This window comes from Hyaena hyaena, unplaced genomic scaffold, assembly GCF_003009895.1.
Source record: "Hyaena hyaena isolate Hyena2069 unplaced genomic scaffold, ASM300989v1 scaffold_1133, whole genome shotgun sequence".
Taxonomy (NCBI): Eukaryota; Metazoa; Chordata; class Mammalia; order Carnivora; family Hyaenidae; genus Hyaena; species Hyaena hyaena.
The window spans coordinates 470710-488706 of NW_024081767.1; the positions used below are offsets into that span (position 1 = coordinate 470710).

Genomic DNA, 17997 nt, shown 5'->3' on the forward strand with positions numbered 1-17997 from the left:
TGTTTACTGCCTGTTTTATAGCTGTGTTCTGAGAGAATAAAGTTCCCTCTAGTGTCCTATTTTTTGTCTTGCTTGTTATCATCTTTGAGTTTTCCTAGAGACTGCTCAAATTGGGTCTGAGGTTTGTGGTTCTTTCAGCTGTGATCCTCTGTTGTTTTACAGGAGCCCTGTTGATGGGGTGGGTGGTAAGGTATGTTGGAAGAGAAACATTCTATAGTCCTAGCTCTTACTCTTACGGAGCATGAATTGGGCATTTCCACTGGACCAGGCTGGTTAGATTTTGGCAAAACTGCAGTAGTTTAGGGTCTGATAAAATAGCTTCTCTCAGCTTTGTTAAGGAGAATACAAGTTTGGGATATATTTCAAAAACTGGTTACATTTCTAAATCTAAAACAAGTTGTTAATTTTTCAGTTTGTACAGCTTTTTTCTTGTTGTGAGGACATTAGTGGCAACTACATCCTTCAGAGCACTACAAATTTGATGTTTCCCACAATTGTGATGTTCTGTTTTTATTATCCGTTGAAATATTTTCTGATTTCTCTTGTAATTTCTTTTTTTTTTTTTGCCATGGGTTTAGAAGTGTAGTATTTTAATTTCTTAATAATTGGATATTTTCTCGATATCCTCTTGTTCCTGATTTCTACTTTAATTCTAGTGGGATTAAAGGAATATACTCTGTAAATTCTTACATTTTTGAAATTTATTGAGTCTTGCTTAATGGCCCTACATATGATCTGTCTTGTTGAATATTTTATGCACACTTTATCTCTCCATCTATCTATTGATTTATTTTAGAAAGAGAGAGAACACACAAGTGGGAAAGAAGGTCAGGGGAGAGAAAGAGAATCTTAAGCTGGACTCCATCATAACTGAGCCAAAATCAAGATTCAAGATATTCAATTGACTGAGTCACCCACGCACCCCTTTATATACACTTTGAAATCTATATTCTGGAATGTTGGGCATAATGTCCTATAAACTATTAGGTCAGGATGGTTAATGTTTCATTTAGATCTTCTAAATGATTACTAATTTTTTTCTTTAATTACTCTGTCAGTCACTGAGAGAGGATATAAAAATCTTCAATTATGATTGACAATTTGTTTTCCCTTTTAGTTCTGTTAGGTTTGCTACATAGATTTTGGTATGTTGTTCTGATAGTGACATAGTTTTTATTTTGCTTAGCAGAAAGCATTCATTCAGAAATGTTTTACTTGTGTTTGGAAGTTTTAAAAGAAAGGTTATAACATAAATCTGAGAAACTCGTATTTTGGACATAAATGCTTAAAAGAATTAGTGTACCAATCGTTTATCAAAAAGTTTGTGTATCAGGTTCAGGGATTTATTTTGACACTTTTTCTATTATCATTTTAGGATGCCTTTTTGAAAATCATTCGAAATGAAGGCATTAAATCCCTGTGGAGTGGCCTTCCCCCTACTTTGTAAGTTAAAATTTATTATTTTTCTCACTAAATGGTGGTTGCTGTTTTATTTTGCCTTATAGTCAACATGGTTGTATAAAATTGTGCATTTTTAATTATAGGATTTTTTCATTTTCTAAAACCTTGTTTTGTGAGTCTCACAACCACCAACACATTTGAGGATTTGTTAGAAGGACTCACAGGACCTAAAGGTTATATTCATGTCTGTGATTTACTGCAGCAAAAGGAAACAGAGCAGAATCAGTAAGGGAAAGGCACAACAGTAGTTGACCAGGCAGGCACAGGCTTCCAGGGCCCTTCCTGGTGACCTCCCACAGGACGTGCTTGTTCTTCCAGCACTGAACTGCTGCAGCATGTGCGAAGTGTTGCTACCTTAAAATCCATTTGAATGGCCGAGTCTGAGGCTTATATAAGGATTGATGACCTTGCTTTATGACCAGCAGTGATTACCAAAACTCCAGACCCCTCAGAAGAAAGCAGTTATTTACCAGAATCACATCATTTGCACAAATCAACCTAGACTAGTTGACTTTGTGCTCCAAACATACCAAAGAAACCTTATTGTAGGGATTGATTATTCCAAGGGCTAAATTCCTTAGAACTGGCCAGAAGTCAGGCATGCAAAAAGATCCCCCTAAAGATAAAGAAGATTTGAACAACCAGGCCTGCTGTGTTAAGTCTTTGGTGCATAATTTTGTTTTCATTTTTGAAATGAAGAATTTAGTGTTATTTGATTTTTTGTTTATTTTGCTAACATAATAAGAGATACTGTGATATGTAACTTTCTCTTTCCTGGATAATTTTAATTCTCTACTAACTAGCTATTATATGAGTTAACGTGAGGGGCGCCTGGGTGGCTCAGTTGGTTGAGCGTCCAACTTCGGCTCAGATCATGATCTCACGGTTGTGGGTTCAAGTCCCGCATCGGGCTCTGTGCTGACAGCTCGGAGCCTGGAGCCTGCTTCAAATTCTGTGTCTCCCTCTCTCTCTGCCCCTCCCCTGCTCAAGCTTGCTCTATCAAAAATAAACGTTAAAAAAAATTTTTTTAATGATAAACTAGTAAGGCTAAATCTAAAAGTCTCAATTAATACTTTAGTCTCATTTCTTTTTTTAAAAAATTTTTTAAATGTTTTATTTAAACATTTATTTTTTGAGAGAGTGACAGAGCATGAGTCGGTAAGGGGCCAGAGAGAGGGAGACACAGAATCAAAAGCAGGCCCCAGGCTCTGAGCTGTCAGCACAGTGCCTGGTGTGGGGCTCGAACCCATGAACTGCGAGATCATGACCTGAGCTTAAGTGGGCTGCTTAAAAGACTGAGCCACCCAGGCTCCCCATCTCATTTCTTTTCAATATATCTTTTCAAGGAGCGAATTAGTCAACTTTGAGGCATATATTTTAAGCAGTGCCTAAAGTTCTAAAGTCAGTGGCTGATCCAGAACCAACAGTCAGTTCTTTTTCTAAACTATCATCACCAAATTTCACTATGGAACATTAGACATTTCAAATATGGTCTGTGAATGTGTCCCTTAGTTAGACCATAAACTTAAATTGGTTTCTTGTATTAATATGTATAAAAAGAGAGTGCCTGCAATTTTGCATTTAATTTTTATGTATTTATTTATTTTGAGAGAGTCGGGGAGGGGCAGACAAAGATGGAGGGAGAGAGGGAGAGAGAGAGAGAGAATGAGAATGAGAATGAGGATGAGAGAATGAGAATGACAGAGTGAGATGTGAGAATGAGAATGAGAATGAGAATCCCAAGCAGGCTCCATGCTGTCCGTGCAGAGTCCAACTCAGGGCTCAATCTGACGAATCGTTGAGACCATGACCAAAATCAAGACTTGGATGCTTAACCTACTGAGCCACCCAGGTGCCCTAACTTTTTGTTTAATTTTATTAATAATTCCCTTTTGATAATTTCATTTGAAAGATATGTCATTAGAATTTCCTCAAAACATTAATTGTAATTTATTTCTAGTTATAATCAAGTATGACATATGGCCCGTAGTTCAAAAGTATCTTATAAATGCTCTCGTATTTTTTACTTCAGGGGTTTCACATTATAGTAAATGTAGTTAGGAGGAAGATTTTGGGAGACCAGAAACAATAGAACAAGTCAAGGAGGTAGAGGAGTGTCCTCATTAGTCTTTTCCTATTTATAACCTGACCATGTGCTCTGTAACTTACCTTCACAACTAGAACCCAAACTTCTGTAGGGCAGATACCTACTGTATATCGTTTTGTTGCCTACTAATTTAAACACAATAATCTTATTTTTATTTATTTGTTTATTTAAATTTATTTCTAGGAGAGAGAGAGAGAGAGAGAGAGAGACAGCGTGAGCAGGGGAGGATCAGAGAGAGAGGGAGTCACAGACTCTGAAACAGGCTCCAGGCTCTGAGCTGGAAGTCAGCACAGAGCCCGACGCGGGGCTCGAACCCACGAACCGCGAGATCATGACCTAAGCGAAAGTCGGACGCTTAACCGACTAAGCCACCCAGGCGCCCCTAAACACAATAATTTTAAAAGAAAAGTTGATCATTTGTACTGATTCATTGTGATTTTCAGCTTATACACAATATAAGGATTTTAGGTTATATTTAATAATAATTTAAGAATACATTTAAGCCTTTTGATAATTTTGTACAAATCTTTTTGTGTGTTTCTAACAGAGTGATGGCAGTTCCTGCCACGGTCATTTATTTTACCTGCTATGATCAATTATCTGATTTTCTGAAATCAAAATTAGGAGAAAATGAAAGTCATATACCAATTGTTGCTGGAATTGTTGCCAGATGTAAGTAATAAACATTGTATTTTCATTTTGATTTCTGTTTAAAGCTTATTTTAAAACCTTGACAGTCACAGATAATGTTGCATAAAGTACAGAGTATTGGTAAGATATATTTTGCGTTGTAATTTGTACTGATTTGTTAATATCTATATTCTGTGAGGCTTAGTATGGTGATTGCTATAGGATAAGAGGGGATCAACCCATCCCTGTTGAATCTTGGTCAGAGTTTAGACTTTATACTTTAGAATGATATCAGATGTCAGATTGATGTCAGGTTGATACCAAACTGATGCCCGAGTCCTGAATCATTTTTCTTAATAGACTCTGGGATTTACTTTATTCAGAAAGAAATTTGCCTCTGTGAATAAGGATATTTTTCTCCATGCTGTGAAAGTGAGGTTTTATACTTTAATTGATGTATAATATTTCTGGAACTGTTCTTAAAAGAGTTGAAACCAGGCGCACATGGCTTTGCTCAATGGGTGGAGCACATGACTCATGATCTCTGGGTTGAGAGTTTGAGCCCTACATTGGATGAGGACACTAGACAATACTTAAAAAAAAAATAAACTCTTTAAAAAAAAAGAAAAAGAGTTGAAACCAGAAAGAGTAAGTTATATGAAAACAGACTTTTAAGAAATACAAGGAAAAAGAATGTGCGCCAATATGTTGGCATCATTAGATATTTGATTTTAAGGTTTGCAGACATTTCAAATAAAAGTTATTTTTATATAATGCATGAAATATTTTTGCATGTGTGTTTGCATTGTGTACATGGCTTTGTTTTTATTTTCTTATATTTACTTGTTTATATTAGTTGGTGCAGTAACTGTGATAAGTCCATTAGAATTGATTAGAACCAACATGCAATCTAAGAAGTTTTCTTACAAAGAATTGCACCGATTTATCAGCAAGAAAGTGTCTGAAGATGGTTGGATTTCCCTTTGGAGGGGATGGGCTCCAACTGTTCTTAGAGATGTACCATTCTCAGGTAGGTATCTGCTAAATTTTAGGTAGCGTTGTCTGATGAATATATCACTTTTAAATTAACTGAATTTTAAACCCTTTAAGGCTAACAGTAAGTTATCTTCTTTAGTGACCACAAATTCCTAGTTCGGCATTGGCCTCCCAGATCTTTGTGAGTTTTTATTGAATGAATAGTTTCTATCTAATTCAAGCCTGATTTTCTTTTTTTCTTTTTGTTTAATTTTTTAAAAGACATTAATTGGTGTGTGCTTATATTAATTAATACAAATTATCTTTGACAGTATTCCAAATGACATAATTAGTAACATAAATAAATTAATACAAATAAAAATATAAAATACACTTAAGAGCACCTGTGAATTATATTGACTCCAGCTTTTTCAGTTATTACAGATAAAAATCTTTCCCTTTAATTGAGTATCCTGTAAAACAATATTGTAAATCAGATAGATGATTGTGTTAATTATTGAATTATGAAGAAAGAGAAAGTCATCAAAAGAAGTGTAAAACTAACAAATAACTTACACAATATGCAACTTATATGCAAATAATATTTCTTCTGTGAATCACAGAAGTTTCCATTTAAGATCTGAGAGAAATAATTATTGAGAACCCTTTTTATTAAAGTTCCTCTTTCTTTTTCCCTTTGAGTTAATCTTTTTCTTGGGTTCTCATTCACATGCATCTTACCCTTTCCGTTAGTATTTTTCATCAACCTTCTGTATTCAGTCCTATTTAGAAATATAAATTTGTAGGCCAATTATTTTTCCTTTATTTTTTTAGCATAATATTTGACAAGTAGAAAGTAACAGTATAAATTATGTAGTATATTAATAAAATGAACACATGTGAAGTCACCAGTTCAATCTCTGAACTAGAACACTTCAGTTTTTCAGATCATGACATATTCACCTCGACTGCCACATCCAGTGGTCACTGCTATACTGAATTTTTTTTTAGCATTCATTTGATTTTTTTTTTTTTTAATGTTTTATTTTTATTTCTAGGAGGGAGAGAGAGAGAGAGAGACAGACAGCGTGAGCAGGGGAGGGTCAGAGAGAGAGGGAGTCACAGACTGAAACAGGCTCCAGGCTCTGAGCTGGCAGTCAGCACAGAGCCCGACGCGGGGCTCGAACCCACGAACCGCGAGATCATGACCTAAGCGAAAGTCGGATGCTTAACCGACTAAGCCACCCAGGCGCCCCGCATTCATTTGATTTTTTAAAAAGTTACATGACATGTATTATTTCAAAACAGTATGTTATTTAGTTTTGACTATTTTTGAGCTTTTTTTAAAAAAAAAAAGTTTATTTTTGAGAGTGAGAGAGAGCACGAATTGGGAAGGGGCAGAGAGGGAGACGCAAGAATCTGAAGCAGGCTGCAGGCTCCAAGCTGTCAACACGGAGCCCAACTTGGGGCTCGAACCCATAAACTGCAAGGTCATGACCTAAGCCAAAGTAGGACACCCAACCGAGCCACCCAGGAGCCCCTTTTTGAGCTTTAAAAGCTCATTTTACTTAAAAATGTTGATTTATTTTTGTCTTTATATATAACTGTTTTTTTTCATTTTTACTCTTCTTTATGAGTAAACAGTTAAGTACTGTTGTGAACATGTTTAACAGAAGAATTTGAAAAAGAATTTGTCTAGTATTGGATTTGCTAGTTCATATGAATATACATTTTAATTATTTAAATTCTTTTTTTTTTTAAATTAGGCTTCACACCCAATGTGGGGCTTGAACTCATGACCCTGACATCATGAGTTCCATACTCTACTGAGTAGATAGAGCCAGCCAGGTGCCCCTCAAATTCTTTTTTAAAATGATTGTGTAGATCCGTACACCCACTAGCTTTCTGTTCCTTCATTTCACTCCCTCACCAGCACTTTTAATGTCAAAGTTCATAATTTTTGTTCACCTAGTAGGTTAGAGTGGTATCTAATTTTAATTTAATATTTGCCTGATTATTGATGAAGTTGGGCACTGTTTCATTGGCCATTCATTTATCCGTAATTGATTTGTGATTAATAACTGAGGTAAGTATTCAACTCTCTTTCTCCTTCATATGGATGGATAGTTATCCCAGCATCATTTATTGAATAACCATACATGCTCCAGGGGTTTGCAGTATAACCTATCATATTAAAGTTTCATATATGCATGGATCTGTTCCACTGGCCAATTTGCCTGACCCTATGCTAATATTTCAATGTTGTCTAAATTACTAGTGCATTATTAAAAGTTTTGATGTTACCTTATTCCCCGCCCCCCCAGAAATGTCCTCTGTTATATAACTTTTAGTTATATAAAGTGTTTTAGTAGAGTTTTAAAATTTTCTTAATAAATATCATGTACAACTTTTTTTAAGGTATTTTTATTGGTACACATACCTCCAACTTTGATAGCTTTTTAATTTTTTTAATTTTTTATTTAAATTCGAGTTAGTTAACATACAGTGTACTATTGCTTTCAGGAGCATTTAATGAATGATCACTTACATGTAAAACCCAGTGCTCATCCCAACAAGTGCCTTCCTTAATGCCCATCACCCATTTAGCCCATCTCCTGCCTACCTCCCCTCCAGCAATCCTGTTTGTTCTCTCTAGAGTCTCATGGTTCACTTCCCGCTCTTTTTTTCCCCTTCTGTGTTTGTCTGTTCTGTTTCTTAAATTCCACATATGTGTGATATGTAATGAGTATTTGTCTTTCTCTGACTTCTTTCCCTTTTAATAATACACTCTAGTTTTATCCACATTGTTGAAAATGGCAAGATTTCATTCTTTTTTTATCATCGAGTAATATCCATTGGGTACATGAACTACCTCTTCTTTATCCATTCATCTAATCGATGGATGTTTGGGCTCTTTCCATAGTTGGGCTATTGTTGATAGCACTGCTATAAACATTGAGATGCATATGCCCCTTTGAATCAGCATTTTCGTATCCTTTAGATACTAGTAGTGTAATTGCTGGGTTGTAGGGTAATTCTATTTTTAATTTTTTGAGGAACCTCCACACTGTTTTCCAGAGTGGCTACATGAGTTTGCATTCCCATCTATAGTTCAAGAGGGTTCCCCTATTTCCACATTCTTCCCAACATCTTTGGTTTCCTATATTGTCAAATTTAGTCATTCTGATGGGTATGAAGTGGTATCTCATCATGGTTTTAATTTGTATTTCCCTGATGATGAATGATGTTGATCATCTTTTCATATGCATGTTAGCCACCTGGATGTCTTCTTTGGAAAAAGGTCTATTCAAGTCTTCTGCCCATTTCCTAACTGGATTATTTGGTTTGGGGGTATTGGATTTGATAAGTTCTTTATAGATTTTGGATACTAACCATTTATCTGATAATGTCATTTGCAAATATCTTCTCCCATTCCATAGGCAGTCTTTTAGTTTTGTTGATTGTTTCCTTCACTGTGCGAAAGCTTTTTCTCTTGATGAAGTCCCAAGAGTTGATGTTTGTTTTTTTGTTTCCTTTGCCTCCAGAGATGTGTCTAGTGAGAAGTTCCTATAGTGAAGATCAAAGAGGTTGCAACCTGTGTTTTCGTTTAGCATTTTGATGGTTTCAGGTCTCATATTTAGGTCTTTCATTCATTTTGAATTTATTTTTGTGTATGGTATAAAAAAGTTGTACATTTCATTCTTTTGCATGTCACTGTCCAGTTTTCCCAGCACCATTTGTTGAAGAGACTGTCTTTTGACTGTCCAAAGAGAATATCTTTGGATATTCTTTCCTGCTTAGTTGAAAATTAGTTGACCATGTAGTTGTGGGTCCATTTCTAGGCTTTCTGATCTGTTCCACTTATCTGTGTGTCTGTTTTTGTGCCAGTACCATACTGTTTTCATGACTACAGCTCTATAATATTTTATAAATTTATAATTTTTCATAATCTCTTACAGTTGTATTTCTGTGGTGTTGGTTGTGATCTCTGCTCTTTCATTCATGGTTTTTATTTACTTGGGTCCTTTGGTCTTCTTTTTCATAAGTCTGCCTAGAGGATTATCAATTTTGTTAATTCTTTGAAAGAACAAGATCCCAGTTCATTGATTAGTTTTACTGTTTTGTTTTTGTTTCTTTGTTTCTATATCATTTAGTTCTGCTCTAATCTTTATTATTTCCCTTCTTCTGCTGGCTTTAAGCTTTAGTTGCTGTTCCTTTTCTGGCTCCTTTAGGTGTAAAGTTAAGTTGTGTATTTGAGACTTTTCTTTTTAGAAAGGCCTGGATTGCTATATACTTCCCTCGAAAGACCACCTTTGCTGCATTCCAAAGGTTTGAGACTGTCATGTTTCCATTTTTATTGGCTTCCATGTCTTTTTTTTTTTAATTTCTTCTTTAATTTCCTGGTGAACACATTGATTCTTTACTAGGATGTTCTTTAACCTACATGTATCTATAGTCTTTGCAAATTTTTTTCTTTTGATTGACTTCAAATTTCATAGCAATGCAGGCAGAAAAAATGTATAATATGATACCAATCTTTTTGTACTTCCTTAGGCCTGATTTGTGACCAAGTATGTGATCTGTTTTGGAGACTATTCCATGTGTACTAAAAAATATGTGTATTCTGCTGCTTTAGGATGAATGTTCTAAATATATCTGTTAAGTCCCTCTGGTCCAATGTGTTATTCAAAGCTATTGTTTCCTTGTTGAGTTTCTGCTTAGATGATCTGTCCATTGCAGTAAGTGGGATGTTAAAGTCCCACTTAAATATTTAGGTGTTTCAAGTTGGGGGAATAAATATTTACAATTGTTAGATCATCTTGTTAGACCCCTTTATTATGATATAATTCCCTTCTTCATCTCTTGTTACAGTCTTTGGTTTAAAATCTAGTTTGTCAGATACAGGTTTGGCTATTCCAGCTTTATTTTGATGTCCTTTAGCATGATAAATGGTTTTCCATCCCTCACTTTCAATCTGCAGATGTCTTTATATCTAAAATGAATCTCTTTTAGCCAGCATATAGCTGGGCTTTGTTTTGGTAATCCATTCTGACACCCTGTGTCTTTTGATTAGAGCGTTTAGTCCATTTACATTCAGAGTAATTATTGATAGATATGAATTTAGTACCATTTTATTATTTGTTTTGTCATTATTTCTGTCTTTGTGGCTTTTGGTCTTTTTTTTCCCACTCAAAAAGTCCCCTTTAATATTTCTTGCAGGGGTATTTTAGGAATGGTCATGAATTCATTTAGTTTGTCTTTCTGGGAAACTTTCTTTAAAACTTTTAATGAATATTTGTTTATTAGAGACAGAGAGAATGTGAGCAGGGGAGGGACAGAGAGTGAGACACAGAATCTGAAGCAGGCTACAGGCTCCAAGCTGTCAGGACAGAGCCTGATGCAGGGCTTGAACTTATAAATCGAAAGATCATGACCTGAGCCGAGGTCAGTAGTTCAACTGAACCCCCCAAGGGACCCCTCTGGGAAATTCTTTATCTCTCCTTCTATTCTGAATGACAGTCTTGCTGGATATGGTATTTTTGGCTGCATATTTTCCCCATTCAGCACGTTAAATAAATACATTATGGCACCCCTTCAGGCTCACCAAGTTTCTGTGGAGAGATCTGCTTCGAACCTTGTCTTTCCTTGTAAGTTATGGTTTGTTTTTTTTTTCCCTTCTTGCTTTCAGGATTCTCTCCATATCTTTCTGTTTTGCAAATTTTACAACAATATGTCTTGGTGTTGGCCTGCTTTTATTGATTTTGATGCGAGGTCTCTGTGCCTCCAAGATTTGGATGTCTGTCTCCTTCCCCAGATTAAGAAGTTTTCATCTATAATTTGCTCACATCAACCTTCTGCCTCCTTTTCCCTCTCTTCTTCTGGGACTCCTATGATAGGAATGTTACCATGTTTTATGGTGTCACTGAGTTCCCTGTTTGTACATTTGTAATCCAGTATTTTTCTTTCCCTCCCTTCCTCCTTTCCTGTCTCTCCTCCCTCTCTCCCTGATCAGGGCCCCCTGCCTTCCACAGCACTAGTGAGTCTTTCCCCCCAAAATCACATCTCTCCATCTCCTCCCCTCCTCTAGATGTGCAGTTTATTTTCTCAGTCCTCAGATCAATTTCCTGGATGTTGAGAATGATTTAATATTTATCTGCGTGTGTTTGAGGGATGAGGCAAGCATGGGGTCCTTCTTAACTCTTCTTAACTGCAGTCTTCTGCCATCTTAACTCCTCATGGCAGTTGTTTTATACACTCTGTTAAAATAAAAATTCCAAATCTTAGGCTGGAGCAGTGTTATAATTAATTTTTGTCTGTTAGATTGTGTTTAATATTCAGCTACTTTTAAAATTCTATTAATAATTTTTATTTGGATTTTGGATTTTCTACGTAAACATTAATATGTAATTATAACTACTTTGTTCATTTTTACTCATTAGAGCTTTTATTTTTTCTTTCTTACTATGCTCCTTAAAACAGTTTTGAAGAATAGCAATGATAATGTCGCATTTCTATCATTTTTTTCTCATTCTAAAGGAAATACTTCTGTTTTTTCACCATTAATTACTTGTGCTATTGTTCTTGATGCATATCCTTTTTCTAGTTGAAGAAATTCTCTTTTATCCCAGGTTTTCAAGAAATTGCTTTATGTTTTATTTAATTTATTTATTTTTGGTATTACTTTTATTTTTTAAATTTACATCCAAGTTAATTAGCATATTGCACAACAGTAAATTCAGGAGTAGATTCCTTAAAGCCCCTTACCCTTTTAGCCCATCCCCCCTACCACAATCCCTCCAGTAACCTTCTGTTTGTTCTCCATATTTAAGAGTCTCTTATGTTTTGCCCCCTCCCTGCTTTTATATTATTTTTGCTTCCCTTCCCTTATGTTCATCTACTTTGTATCTTAAAGTCCTCATATGAGTGAAGTCATATGGTATTTGTCTTTCTCTAATTTCACTTAGTATAATACCCCCTACCTAGTTCCATCCACATAGTTGCAAATGACAAGATTTCATTCTTTTGATTGCTGAGTAATACTCCTGTGTGTGTGTGTGTGTGTGTGTGTGTGTATGTATTGTATATATGTATGTATATGTGTGTGTGTGTGTGTGTGTATATATGTATGTGTATATATATATATGTACATACACGACGTCTTCTTTATCCATTCATCCATCGATGGACATTTGGGCTCTTTCCAGTTTGGCTATTGTGGATTGTGCTGCTATAAACATTGGGGTGCATGTGCCCCTTTGAAACAGCACACCTGTATCCCTTGGATGAATACCTAGTAGTGCAATTGTTGGGTCATAGGGTAGTTCTATTTTTAATTTTTTGAGGAACCTCCATACTGTTTTCCAAAATGGCTGCACCAGTTCGCATTCCCACCAGCAGTGCAAAACAGATTCCCATTCTCCACATCCTCGCCAACATCAGTCATTGCCTGAGTTGTTAGTGTTAGCCATTCTGACAGATGTGAGGTGGTCTCTCATTGTGGTTTTAATTCGCATTTCCCTGATAATGAGTGATGTTGAGCATTTTTTCATGTGTCTCTTGGCCATCTGGATGTCTTTTNTTTGAGGAACCTCCATACTGTTTTCCAGAGTGGCTACACCAGTTTGCATTCCCACCAGCAGTGCAAAAGAGATCCTTTCTCCGCATCCTCACCAACATCTGTTGTTGCCTGAATTTTTAATGTTGAAATTGCTTTGCTTTAAATGAAAATGTGTTAAATTTTATGAAATGCTTTTACGTCAGTCTTAGAGGATTCCATGGTCCTTTGAAGGCAGTTTTTGGCATTATTTGCTGTATTTACTGACTTTGCATTCCTCTTAGTAAAACCCAGTTTAGTCATAGTGTATGATCTTTTATGAAATACTCTGGCTTCTGTTGCTTTTTTTTTTTTTTTTTAAGAATTTTTATACCTTTGTTAATGAATGAGATTGAACTGTAATTTTCCTTCTATTGTCAGGTTTTAGAATTAAAGTCCTACTTTACTGGACTTTACTGGGTTTCTTTTTGTTTATAGGACTGTTAGAATATTTCTGAGAATTTCATTCCCTTATTTTTTTTCCCCTTTTTCAATCTCATCTAGTATGTGTCCAGGCAGAAAGTAGGGTGTGTCAAGGTTAGCTTTCCTCCTTTCCTTTAAGATATATATTTATAAATATTTAAAGTTCACATTTTACTTCTAAATTCTGTGTTTATTTCATTCTCTGTTTTTATAGCACTGTACTGGTATAACTATGAAGTTTTAAAGAAGTGGCTGTGTGCAAAATCTGGTTTATATGAACCAACATTTATGATCCACTTTACTTCAGGGGCATTGTCTGGTTCTGTAAGTTTATATTCTTTTGTTGTTCATTTTCCAGAATAACGGTAGTTGTCTTATTAAAACAGAAAGTATATAGCATTTCCTGTCTATTGAGATATTACCTTGGGGCTGCACTGCTTTAAGTATTTACTATCCCCTTTTAAGGAAATAATTTATTAACCATTAAATACTTTTAAATGCACTTTGTGTCTATGATTTTATTATATCACAAATACATTTTTCTGAAAAATTTTTGGATTTCTTAGATCATTACAGTTAATGATAATAGCGCTTTATCATTTACCAAATATTTGCCCATTTGTTCATTAAATTAAATGCCAGTAGATCTGATTAGGTAATACTTCATGAAGTGTCATTTCATATGTATAATCAGATTGAATAGAAGTAATTTCATCCTCAGCTAATTCCTATTTCCTTGGAAACGTTTGGCTTAGCATTTCTTGAAGGAATTTTAACAGAAGTTACAATCAGAAGGTAGGAATCTCAGATGTCCTTTTTTAGGTAGTAGAGAGTTCACTTTTTCCAACTCCTCCACATAATATAAAGTGTAGTGATCTTTTATACAGATTTCATATCACCATGATTTTGGCCACAGAATTTTCTTATCCCCAGATACTTACAAAATGGGTTTTTAATGGCCTAGAATGAGATGTTGACCTTTTGGAACCAAATGAAAATAAGATTGAAAGAGTATAGTGAAGGGATGGAGATCTGCAGAAAAATACTGGAATAATTGTACTGGAAAACTTGAGGATAAGGAAGCCACTGTGATTTAGTTCAAAACTTAGATATGAGTGTTTTCAGGTCTGAGCTCTGTCAGATTAACCCTGTGAGTTGCCTGTTGACTTTTTGAGTAATTTAAGTAGTTAAAAAGCAGCAAGGTCTTTTCATTATCCTTATTTTTGAGGTGATTAAATGTAACTTAATTGTATTTTCATTATATTTTAATCCAGCATGAATGAAGACAAACAAGTACTGTTATATATAAAATTTATAACAGATGAATCACAAAACCAATTTTGTACTTAAAATGAATGCTTAATGTCTTTTTTTTAAAAGCTGAATCAGGCTCCAGGATTTTATACCAGCTTTCCAAAAATATGAAGAAAAATTCCCTATTTTACTAGAAAATATTGCTGCCCTTTGACTGTTTTCAAATAAAAATTTGCTGTAACAGAAAAAGCACATGATTATGTTCAGACTTTCTGTCAGGAAACAGAACAACCTAAGACACATCATTTTAGAAGGTGTCAAACAAAGACTTCTATAACATTGTTGCTACCTTTTGCTACTACATGCTAGATTGTAGAGAGGAAGAAGTAATAATTGATTTTCACTTACCTTATTTCTTTGATTTTAGTTCAGAAATATAAAACAACACTGTTACGGTGAAATAAAATGTCAGTGATTTCCAGGAACTTTTTGGGAGCCTATTGTCAACTGTGAATTGGGAAGAAAGGAAAAAATTTTTATTTTGCATGGCTATTATGTCAAATATTATGACACATTCTTAAAGGAATTTAATTACTCTTATAAAAAACTCCTTGCTTGATTAGGTCATTTTGAAAATAATTATGATTCACTTTGAGACGTTTTTAAAAGTGTGTTTTGTGAACTAATATAGCTATATTTGGTAAATATGTTGAAATTCACAAAGGTTTATTCATGTAAATTTTTTATTCTATTTTTAAAATATTTATTGGAATTTTTAAATGCTTACTAGATAATTGAGAATTTCTGTTTTAAAATACTGTATTGGGATTTTCTCTCCCTCTACTACCTTCATGTATAGTAAAGGAATGATAGGACCTACAGAAATTGTGAATATACTGGTTTTGGAGTGAGTGGTCTGTCTGGTTCTAATTATAATTCTATCACTGGTAGTTGTGTGACCTCAAGAAAACAGCGGAGCTTTTTTGAGACTATTTACTTCTGAATTTTGGGAGAAATATAAAGGACGTGTTATTTTTCCCTTTAATAACAAGTTCTCTTTGAATAGATAACGCTTTCATTTTAAGTTTCAGTCTAGTTAAAATTTCCACTATTATCCTAAAGTAATTTGCTACGTAGATTTATGTAAAAACATTTAGAGAAAGTTTAAATGTATATTTAAATTAATCAATTTTTTGTGATAGTTTGCAGCTGTTGCAACTTTGCCATTTGATGTGGTAAAAACACAAAAGCAGACACAACTTTGGATATATGAATGTCATAAAAGTAAGTTTAATTAAGTTAAAACATTTTCAGGATGCCATGAATGTTTTTTGTTTTTCTTTTGAGGTAGAAAGAAAATAAGGAAAATAAGATTTTTTTTTCCTTTGCTGGTTTTACTGAAACTGTAATATACTGTTAGAATGGAATGCCCAGAAAAAAATACTCTCAATCCTCTCCAAAATGTAAGAAATTTAAAAATCTATTTTGTATGCCGTCAGTTAAGTCTCATACCTGCTATATAGAAGGCAATATACTGTATAACTATTCTTTTTTTTTTTTTTCTTTTAAAGAGTTTGAAAGAGAGAGAGCAGGACCAGGGAGGGGGCAAAGAGAGGGAGAGAGAATCCCAAGCAGGCTCCCCGCTAGCAGAGCCTGACATGGGACTTGCTCTCACAAACCATGTGTAGGGGCTCCATCTCATGAACCACAAGATCATGACCAGAGCTGAAATCAAGAGCCGGTCTCTTAACCAACTGAGCCACCCAGGCGCCCCATAACTATTCTTTCAAATAAATCTAGACAAATTAGGGTGAAGGGTAGGAAATTACTAGGAACCCATTTTCTCTTGTGTTTGTTTCATTAGTATACATATATATTTTTTTCTGCTTATTTTTTAGCTTCCCTTCTTTTGATAGTTTTTACTTGTTTATAACCTGTAATTTCTTCTAGAACAAAAGTGTACTCTTAGTTGCTTCCACCAGATCCCTCTGTCATTCATTATTTATTATCTACAAAAAGTGTGGCAAACCGACTGGAAATTACTCATTACAAAATTATGTCATGTAAACCTTGTGATTGATAAGCCTTTTATAATAATATAAATAGTTTTGACCAGCCAGAAGATTTTGCATACCAAGTAAAATAGGTATTATAATGTTGAAGGAAACATTGTTTACCAAACTCTGAAACCGAATCTGATGACAACTCTGTCCTTGACTTTCCAAAGCCCTAGACCCCACTAATAATAGGAGCTAACTAAAACCTGGGAAGTAATCAAAGTTGATTACTTTAAAAAATTTATTTTAAAAAAATTAACTTTTTTAAATGTTTTATTTATTTCTGAGAGAGAGAGAGAGAGCGCGCATGAGCAGGGGAGGGTCAGAGAGAGAGGGAGACACAGAATCTGGAACAGACTCAGGCTCAGAGCTAGCTGTGAGCACAGAGCCCAGCGCGGGGCTCAAACCCACGAACCGTGAGATCTTGACCTGAGCCGAAGTCAGACGCTTAACTGACTAAGCCACCCACATGCCCCTAGGTGTGAGCCTTTTAGCTGCCTGTGCCCTATCTGTTCTCCCTTGGGAGTTTGATTGAAATTATTGTTTTATTCTTCCAGCTCATCAGAATTCCTCTTTCCTCTATCACCTGAAGTATTTAATATAGTGAGAATATTCTCTTTATTGCGGTTCATGACTATGGCCATGAGGAAATGGTCATGGTGATAGGGAGAATATAGGAGTCCCTACAGGTAGATTCTGAGGCTCACGAAGGTTTGAGAGTCGCTTCTCTGGGTAAATAATCTTTGGAGTCACCTGGGGTGCTTTTTTACTACATCTGAAGCTGGGCACCACCTCCAGTAGACTCTCTTTTAATAGTTCTAATCTGGGGCTCTAGCTTGTGTATTTTGAAAATGTTCCCTAGATGATAGTGATTATACATCCTTGTTGAGACTAGCATCAGGGAAGTATCATCTTTCACTAGATTCAGCTCCTACCTATCGCTGTTTTTTCCCCTAATGTTTCTCCAGTAAATGCCAAAGGAGAAATCTTAAATAAGCCTCAGGTCTTAATTTTACATGATCATCATTGGTCACTTTTACCTGTTCCTCTGCTTCAGCTATTAGCAAAATAGGCTTCTACTGCAAACTGCCTTCTGATTTGAGGGATAAACAGTGATAAATATATAAACATACACATTTTTTCATTTTTATGTATTATTTATCCCCACCAAAGAGGTAAATCAGGTCTGTTTGAAGTGGTTCTTCCACTCTGTAGCTCAGCTACACCAAATCCATTAACTCTAAGCAAAAAGGAAAATTAGAAGTGTTACTTATGGAATGATGGTGAGTTCTTGCAAGAGTATGATCTCTATAATGCACTTAGACCATTTCTCCCATCCATTAGCCAACTACTGATTGAGTGCACCATGCTGGTTTATATAGACAAACAAGGCCATGTCCAACTCCTCAAACAGCTCATAATCTAATGGAAAAAAAGCATATTAGGATGTAGTGAGTGCCAGATTTTATAGTAGAGGTAACTTTACCTCACTTATG

General features: G+C 35.1%; 1 protein-coding gene across 3 annotated transcripts in view; it reads left to right on the forward strand.

Annotated features, from left to right (window-relative positions):
- The window catches only part of SLC25A40 (solute carrier family 25 member 40), a 62090-nt gene that overhangs the window by 30050 nt on the left and 14043 nt on the right, over positions 1-17997 (forward strand). For all 3 annotated transcript variants that reach the window (XR_005526499.1, XM_039222455.1, XM_039222456.1), the window contains exons 6-10: positions 1376-1443; positions 4116-4240; positions 5055-5228; positions 13405-13514; positions 15647-15728. Coding sequence is in view for 2 of the 3 variants with exons in the window: in XM_039222455.1 (XP_039078386.1) it covers positions 1376-1443; positions 4116-4240; positions 5055-5228; positions 13405-13514; positions 15647-15728 (559 nt within the window). In the remaining variant the exon portion in view is untranslated. The remainder of the gene's footprint in view (positions 1-1375; positions 1444-4115; positions 4241-5054; positions 5229-13404; positions 13515-15646; positions 15729-17997) is intronic.